The sequence below is a fragment of the Chiloscyllium plagiosum genome, chromosome 1 (genome assembly GCF_004010195.1).
Source record: "Chiloscyllium plagiosum isolate BGI_BamShark_2017 chromosome 1, ASM401019v2, whole genome shotgun sequence".
NCBI lineage: Eukaryota > Metazoa > Chordata > Chondrichthyes > Orectolobiformes > Hemiscylliidae > Chiloscyllium > Chiloscyllium plagiosum.
The window spans coordinates 90,246,196-90,255,855 of NC_057710.1; the positions used below are offsets into that span (position 1 = coordinate 90,246,196).

Sequence of the window (9,660 nt, forward strand, 5' to 3'; positions counted from 1 at the left end):
GCACCTTTCCACAATCTGTTTCCCCATCTGTTTCTCCACATCTCTGCTGCTATTGGGGGGCCTATAGTAAACACCCAACAAGGTGACTGCACCTTTCCTATTTCTGACTTCAGCCCATACTACCTCCAAAGGCAGATCCCCTTCGAACTGCCTTTCTGCAGCCGTTATACCATTTCTAATTAGCAACGCCACCCCCCCTCCTTTTTTACCACCCTCCCTAATCTTACTGAAACATCTGTAACCAGGCACCTCCAACAACCATTCCTGTCCCTCTTCTATCCACGTTTCCGTGATGGCCACAACATCGTAGTCCCAAGTACTGATCCACGCCTTAAGTTCACCCACCTTATTTCTGATACACCTTGCGTTGAAGTATACATACTTGAACCCATCTCTGTGTCCGCAAGTATTCCCTGTCAGTGCTAGCTACCTTCTCCACAGCCTCCCTACATTCTTGGACATCCTGAAAAACAGCTAACTTACTTGCTGGCCTACAAGTCCGGATCCCATCCCCCTGCCGAATTAGTTTAAACCCCCCCCGACCTGCTCTGCGCTCCGACTTCACTTGCGCCCAGCTCCCGCTGCAATCTGCTCCAAAAAGTGCGGAAAATTATAGTTAGACCTTCTATTTTCTTCTTGGCTTCTTTTACCAGCCACCTTGTTTCCATAATGAATTTAGGGGAGACCACAGCCTAGTGTTGTTATCACTGGACAGTTAATCCAGAAATCCAGGTAACATTCTGTGAACTCTGGTTTGAATCCTGCCATGGCAGATGGTGGAATCTGAATTCAATAAAAATCTTGAATTAAGTGTAATGATGACGACCACAAATCCCTTTTTGATTGTCAGAAAAATTCATCTGGTTCGCTAATGTCCTTTATAGAAGGGAACTGTCATCCTTGCCTGGTCTGGCCCACATGTGACTCCAGATCCACAGCAAAGCCTTGCTCAAGAGCATGCATTAAAGAACTAGATTTAAATGTCAATGACAACATTTGACTGTAATGCAAATTTATGCATTTAGGAACCAAGTTCCATCAAAAATAGAATCTCGAAATGTATTCACAATCCTGATTTTTATGGTGTATGCATGTGTGTTGATAAATTACGCTGAGTGTGGTATAATTTTGATGCTTTTCTTCCTTGATATAATGGTAGTGATTACATAGACATTTATTTTTATGGTATGAATGCATGCAGAGGGGTTTCCACTGTAATTAGTGCATATGACTAAATACCATGTCACCTTGTCACATTTGTGAGTGATCCTATAGGGGTATTTGCAATTATGATGCTGCTTTGAAGTAGATACTGTAACAGTATGATATCACTTGATGTAGAAGTTTATCCGTCCAGGGCTTTTCGGGTTGATGCAGTTGGGAAACACATATAGTTCAACATGTGCATTGAGTCACTGCTTAAAAAATAGAATTTTGCTATAATATACAAAAACAGTTTAAGCAACAAGTTTGTTTGCAGGCTTGACTGCAGTTAACAGAAGAAGTATGCCTTAGTTGGAAATTAGATGGGAGGAATTTGGTTGCTTTCATTGTCACTACTTGGTTTCAGAGTCAGTGTAACTGTTTTTACAGCTACATGATCCCTTTGAACTAAATGTGGCTAGCACGTTTGTTTGCTGTTCTTTACTGGTTATTAAGGATCAACTGATTTATTGGTTCCTATTTTGACAAACTAATGTTATATATAATTGATTAACTCAAATTGGTTATTTCTTTCAGAATATTTAGTTGAACCCTTCCTTTATATATTGCAGCTTGTGAACGAATAAGGATCTCGATGCATTCCGCATTTCTACTTCTACATCTCATTATTGTTGTTGTCAATTGTATAAATATTGCATTATATTAAAGTTTTTTGGTTTTGACTAGGCTGGTAAAGAATGTCAGATATGTGAAGAAGGATGTAGCAAACCCCGTCCATCTGGTTGCATTCACCCATGTACTCTGCCGTGCCATGATGGTGCATGTCCTCCCTGTTCACAGATGATCCGAATGAAATGCCATTGCAAAATCACAAACCTCTATGTAGAGTGCACGTAAGTACAAGCTCGCAGTTATTTTTCAAATATTTGTGCTTCTGTGAAAGTGAAGTGTGCCATGCCAAACAGGAAAAGTCTTTCACTGAATCCACTTGGTCATTTTGAATTCCATTAATTTAGCTCAAGTGATGCTGAGATAATCTAGAAAGCCGCAATCAATGTCCCATTTTCACCTCAGTTCACCTTTTTGCATATTCAACAATAACAGTCTTTTGCCATCAGTATTTGTGTATGTGTCATTCAGATTCTGATAGAAACATGACTCATAAATGCGTAACTTCTCTTTTTAATCAGTTATTCTGATCAGTTACACTTTGACTACCTATTCAATGCAAACTACCAATGAACATGGGGCCCTCTTCTTCATCACAACTTAGGGACTGTCCCTACATCTCCAACACCTTTGCGTTTAACCCTTTTTTACTCCTTTCCATCCCTCGTTATATTAGAAATTCTTATTATCCAGTTCTCCAAAATTATACTTTCATAACTGTCCTCCTTTATTTACACCAAGCAACTCTATATCTTCAGTAATTCCCATCATTATAACTTGCCTAATCTCCTTTCTTTAAGTTTATATCTTCCTTTCACCTCTCATTCTCACATCAAAACTTTTTTAAAAATCATTGAATGTGATTGTTGCTGCCAAAGCCAACATTTGTTGTCCATTCCCTAATTTCTCTTGAGAATATTATGGTGAACTCCTTCTTGAACTGTTGCAGTCCATCTGATCCATCACAATAATAGAGTCATAGAGATGTACAGCATGGAAACAGACCCTTCGGTCCAACCCGTCCATACTGACCAGATATCTCAACCCAATCTAGTCCCATCTGCTAGTACGCGGCCCATAGCCCTCCAAACCCTTCCTATTCATATATCCATCCAAATGTCTCTCAAATGTTGCAATTGTACCTGCCTCCACCACTTCCCCTGGCAGCTCATTCCATACACGTACGACCCTCCTGTGTGAAAACGTTGCCCCTTAGGTCTCTTTTATATCTTTCCCCTCTCACCCTAAACCCATGTCCTCTAGTTCTGGACTCCCCGACCCCAGGGCAAAGACTTTGCCCATTCACCCTATCCATGCCCCTCATAATGTTCAAAAGGGAATTCCAAGACTTTTAGTCCAGCGATTTGTGCAAGCGATATGATTTCTCACCCTAAACCCATGTCCTCTAGTTCTGGACTCCCCAACCCCAGGGAAAAGACTTGCCCATTCACCCTATCCATGCCCCTCATAATGTTCAAAAGGGAATTCCAAGACTTTTAGTCCAGCGATTTGTGCAAGCGATATGATTTCAAGTCAGGATATTATGTAGCTTGAAGGGGAACTTAGAATATTGCAGCCTTACCCTTGTCCTTTTAGATTTAAAACTGCCAGTTTGGAAGCTGCCATTAGATGAACCTGGGTGAGTAGCCACATGCTGTCATTGTGGTGAAATGTGTGCTGGTCAAGCAAGTTGTTTATCCTGGATGATGTCAAGTTTCTTGACTGTCAGAGATCTACAACAAAGAAAGAGGCCTTTGAGCCCATCACATCTGTACCAATCAAACAACAACCACCTAACTCTTCTAATCCCATTTTCCAGCACTTCGCCCATAACCTTCTATGCCTTGACATCACAAGCGCACACCTAAACTTAAATGTCAAGATGGAATTCACTGCCTCTATCACCCTTTCAGAAAGTGAATTCCCACCACCCTCTAGGTGAAAATGCTTTTCTAACAGACTCTCTGAACTTTTTGCTCCTAAGCTAAATCTATTCTACCTGGTCATTGATCTCTCCATCAGGGGAAATATTTCTTTATCCTTCTTTGTCTTTTGACCTGTGTCCTTCAAAATTTTATATATCCCAAACATGTCTCCCCTCAATCTGCTCTGCTCTAAAGAAAACAACATCAATCCGATCTTTCTATAAATGAGACTGTGTATGGTGTAGGCAATATCTGTTGGAGCTGCATTCAGGTAAATGGAGAGTTTTCCATCAAATTCCTGACTGTGCTTGGTCAATGATGGGCAGTCCTCAGAGTCTGGACATTAATCACTCACCACAGAATTTCTGGTCTCTGATTTGTTCATGAAGCCAAATGCTCTTTCAGATAACTTTCTTGTCAATGGCAAACAATGAGAGTTAATAATAGAGCCCATACAGATGATAATTCCAGTAAATGTCAAGGGAGAATTTTACATTCTTTCTTGTTGTGGATGATCATTGCCAAGCACTTGTGCAGTGTGTACTGTTACTGATGTATTATGTTGTAAACTTCTCACACCCTTATTTTTGTCAGTCTTTTATACATCCAATAATCAATAAATGTATTTTTTGATAGGAGCATTTAATCCTTGTTGGTTTTATCACAAACCAGTTTCACTATTTTAACTATCTGCTGCCTCCCCTGTGTCTTTCAATCCTTTTATTTATGGCACTCCTTAAATCACTGTCAGATTCAACAACACTCAAGAAGCTTGACTCCATCTAGGACAAAACAGCTCATTTTGTTGACACCTACAAACATCCACTCCCTCCACCATCATTGCTCAGTAACAGCAGCATGTGGTATCTACAAGATATGCTGCAGAAATTCACCAAAGATCCTTAGTACCTTCCAAACCCACAACCATTTCCATCTCAAAGGGCAAGGGCAATAGCTACATGGGAACACCACAGCATGCAAGTTCCCTCCCAAGCCAATCACCATCCTGAATAGGGAACATATTGCCATTCCTTCACGTTGCGGGGTCAAGATCCTGGAATTCTCTCTCTCTCAGGGTGTTGTGGGTCAACCTGGAGCAGGTGGATTGCAATGGTTCATGAAGGCAGCTCACCATTACCTTCTCAAGGGCAGCTAGGACAGGCAGTAAATGCAGGCCAGCCAGCAACACCCATGTCCCACAGGTGAGTTTAAAAAATACTCTTGTAACTGCAACCTCTACACTTCCTTAGTTTGTTATTCAGGAAAACCAAAGCCATCTGCCATTTTGCTCATCATATCACCTTTCCACAATCCTGATATTTGTTCCTTCAAGCTGCCTAGTGCTCACTTGGTTTGGAATGGATAGGTGCAGCTTTAACTATACTCAAAGTGGTCAGCAGAATCCAGGACAGGGAAGCTGTGTTGATGGGTGTCCCGTTTAATTTCTGCATTCATCCCTTTACCACTGACATTGCACAATGGTAACAGCCATAAGATTCATTGTAGTAACTCATCCTGGGTTCCTTTTACAGCACCTTTCAAAGTCATGATCTGTATCACCTAGCAGGATAAGGGCAATAGATGTATGGGATTAACACCAATTGCATATACCCTTTGAGACCATACACCATGATTTGGAACTGTAATGCCACTGTCAAGTGATCAGAACCCTGGATCTCCCTTCCTAAGCGGATTGTGGGTGTCCCTATGCCATAGCGACTGCAGTGATTCACGAAGACAGCTCACCACCACCACCTCCAGGATAGTAATGGATGGGCAATAAATGCTGCCCATGCCCCAAGAATGAATTTAAAAAATCACTGGCCTTGCCATTAATTACCTGATGAAGAACTATGGCATTTTACACACTTCAGTCCGAAATGATACCTGCTCCAGGATCATCCTGAAGGGCTATACTAATCTTATAGCTCCATAACCTGCTTTAACCCATCCTCTCCCCTTTCGTTCTCTTAACAGACATCAAGGAATGTGGAGCTTATGGATATTTTTTGGTCCATCATGGGCATAATTTAGCAACTTGCTTCTCTCGATAATGTCATCCACTCACCTCTCGTCATCCTCTACCCAAAGCTGCAGACAGTTTGTTGACGTGACCAAGGAAGCCCACATTGAAATCATAATGCCCTGTGGGTGGGCTGATTTTGTCGAGAGTATCCTTCATCTCATAGCAGGCAGAAACCCACATTCTTGGGAGCTGTTGGTCAATCTGATTGGTTGATGCTTGAACAATCCAAGCTTGGTGGTGGATGCTATCAGGACTGAAGGAAGGATCCTAAAGAGGATTGTAGCTGTTCCAGAGAGATACGCAAATCGCAGGGTGTGAAAGCAGGGAGGAATGTGAAAGCTCACAGGTGGGAGGGGTGCTGATTTGGGAACAAAACAGAAGGAAGATTGAAGTTGTTTTAATGCAAAGAAGGTGGAATTGCTATCCAGAGGGTTGAAAGCAGTAATGCCAGGATGCTGCTGCATTTTAAACCTGTTTTGTGAAGACTTTTTTTTACTGCAACTTTTACTCTTTTGCCAATGTTGTCTGTATTCTCTTAGGAAAATGACTACAGCTGATGCAGAAACAAAAATTGTTCTTAATTCCTGCAAAGATCAGTGTCCTAAGCAGGTAAGTTCCAACACTTGATGCGAGAATTAAGTATCTAAGAATGTTTGCTAAGAATTACAATCTTTAGATGTTTGGGATTATGCCACCTATTATGTGTTTTACACTTGCAGAAAGGATAAATAGTTGACAAATTAAGTTCATCACAGACAAATGTAATTTAGTGCTTTTCACTGAATCAGAGAATTGTTGTGTTGCAGAAGAATGCCTTGCAATCCATTGTGCCTGTTCAGGTTCGTGAGCATTTTGACTTAGTGCCGATCTCCTGCCTTTTTCCCATAAACTGCTATTCTGTCTGTGTAAATAATCAACACATCCTTTGATTGCCTCAGTTGAACCGCCTCCATGACACTTCCAGGCCTAACTATTTGCTATTTGGAATCTTTTTGTTTAATCTTGCATTTGCTTCTTTTGCAATGCGCTTTAATTCTGTGCCATCGAATTTGTGAGCAGGAATAATTACTCATAGCTGTACTGTCCACACTCCTTGTGATTTGAAGATCTTTGATCAGATTTGGTCTTGGCTTTCTCTGCGGTAAAGCAGTCCTAACTCTTCCAATTTTTCCACATTAATGAAGTTTTGAACTTCCCTACTCCACGGAATAGATCTTTGCTATTCATTGTACCTATTCCCCGCTTAACCTTAACCTCGAAGGTCATCCCTCAACCACCTCTGCTCCAGTGAAAAGTCTTAGCCTATGTAGCCTCTTCTCATAACTCATAACCTCCAGTCTAGGTAACATCCCTGTAAATCCTATCTCTACCCTCTGCAATTTAATAATATCCTTCCTATAGCAGGGTCACCAGACAGTGCACACTGCTGCAAAAGTGGCCTCACCAGTGTCCTATCCAACTCTAGCATGATGTCCCAACTCCTGTACTCTATAGTCTGAGCAATGTAGTCAAGCATGCCAAATACCACCTTTACCACCCTCTCTACCTGTGATGCAACTTTCAAAGAACTATGTACCTGAACCCCTAACACTGTCTCTTTGACAAAGCTCCCCAGAGCTCTACCATTAATTATGTAAGTCCTGGCCTTGTTCATCTTACAAAAAAGCAATACCTCACATTTGTCCGAATTAAACTGTTGGCTATTTCTTGGCCCTTGAACCCAATTGATCAAGATACCTTTGTAATCTTAGATAACCTTCACTGTCCACTATATCACCAATTTTAGTGTCATCTGCAAACTTATTAACCATCCTTCCTAAATTCTCATTCAGATCGTTTATATAAATGGCAAATGACAGTGACCCAGCACTGATCCCTGTGGAACACTGTTAGTCACAGACCTGCATTCTGAAATACAACCCTCCACTACCATCCTTTATTTCCCATCATCAAGCCAATTTTGTATTCCATTTTGGCAAGCTTTCCCTGAATCCCATGTGAATTTATTTTTACTAGCCAGTCTGTCATGCAGAACCTTGTCAAAAGCTTTAAAGTTCATGTAGTCAATGTCTATCGCTCTGCCTTCATCTATCTTTTTGGTCACGTCCTCAAAAAAACTCAATCAAGTTTATAAAGATATTTCCCATCCACAAAGCCATACTGGTTAACCCTAATCTGTCTTTACTAAGAGTTTTTAATGATGATCATGAATCCATTGTTGATAGTCAGGGAAAAACCCATATGGTTCACTAATCCCCTTTTAGGGAAGGAAGCAGTCATCCTTACCTGGCCTGCCCTACATGTGACTCCAGACCAGTGGCAATGTGATTGACTCCTGACTGCCCTTTGGATAATTAGAGTTAGGCAATAAATGTTGGCAGAGCCAGCGATGCCCTCATCTCATGAATGAAATAAAAGGGAAAAATGTGTTTAGGGCTGGTGTCAGATAGACAAAAACAATTGAAAACCAAACTGAATACAAATATTTTGAAGGGAAGTGACAAAGTGAATAAAGGAAGGAATGAGGAATTATGAAAAAGATTATCATCTTACAGGGAAAGCTTGACAGTTGAGAATCATAAGATCAACAATGCTCTGACTTGAGTGCTGGACCAGACTTGATTGGCAATTTTCTGATACAATATGTGGATGTACCTACTAGAGAAGGTGCAAAAACTTGACCTACTTTTGGGAAGTAAGGCAGGGCAGGTGACTGAGGTGTCAGTGGGTGAGCACGTTGGAACCAGCGACCATAATTTTATTAGATTTAAAATAATGATGGAAAAGGATAGACCAGATCTAAAAGATGAAGTTCTAAGTTGGAGAAAGGCCAATTTTGACGATATTAGGCAAGAACTTTCGAAAGCTGATTGGGGTCAGATGTTCGCGGGTAAAGGGATAGCTGGAAAATGGGACGCCTTCAGAAATGAGATAATGAGAATCCAGACAAAGTATATTCCTGTCAGGGTGAAAGGAAAGGCTGGTAGGTGTAGGGAATGCTGGATGACTAAAGAAATTGAGGGTTTGGTTAAGAAAAAAAAGAAGCATATATAAGGTATAGACAGGATAGATCAAGTGAATCCTTATAATATAAAGGAAGTAGGAGTATAGTTAAGAGGGAAATCAGGAGGGCAAAAAGGGGACATGAGATTGCTTTGGCAAATAAACTTAAGGAGAATCCAAAGGGTTTTTACAAATACATTGAGGACAAAAGGGTAACTAGGGAGAGAATAGGGCCCCTCAAAGGTCAGCAAGGTGGCCTTTGTGTGGAGCCGCAGAAAATGGGGGAGATAATAAATGAATATTTTGCATTAGTATTTACTGTGGAAAAGAATATGGGAGATACAGACTGTAGGGAAATAGATGGTGACATCTTGCAAAATGTCCAGATTACAGAGGAGGAATTGCTGGATGTCTTGAAACGTGTAAAGGTGAATAAATCCCCAGGACCTAATCAGGTGTACCCGAGAACTCTGTGGGAAGCTAGAGAAGTGATTGCTGGGCCTCTTGCTGAGATATCTGTATCATCGATAGTCACAGGTGAGGTGCCAGAAGACTGGAGGTTGGCAAACGTGGTGCTACTGTTTAAGAACGGTGGTAAGGACAAGCCAGGGAACTACAGATCATTGAGCCTCACGTCGGTGGTGGGCAAGTTATTGGAGGGAATCCTGAAAGACAGGATGTACATGTATTTGGAAAGGCAAGGACTGATTAGGGATTGTCAACATGGCTTTGTGCATGGGAAATCATATTCTGGATTAGATGTGCTGGAAGAGCACAGCAGTTCAGGCAGCATCCAAGGAGCAGCGAAATCGACGTTTCGGGCAAAAGCCCTTCATCAGGAATAAAGGCAGAGAGCCTGAAGCGTGGAGAGAT

The 9,660-nt window shown here is 41.3% G+C and overlaps 1 protein-coding gene across 1 annotated transcript in view; it reads left to right on the forward strand.

Moving 5' to 3' along the window:
• The window catches only part of nfxl1 (nuclear transcription factor, X-box binding-like 1), a 170,011-nt gene that overhangs the window by 108,473 nt on the left and 51,878 nt on the right, over positions 1–9,660 (forward strand). The window contains exons 17-18 of the mRNA XM_043691569.1: positions 1,891–2,057; positions 6,324–6,393. Coding sequence (XP_043547504.1) covers positions 1,891–2,057; positions 6,324–6,393 — 237 coding nt within the window. The remainder of the gene's footprint in view (positions 1–1,890; positions 2,058–6,323; positions 6,394–9,660) is intronic.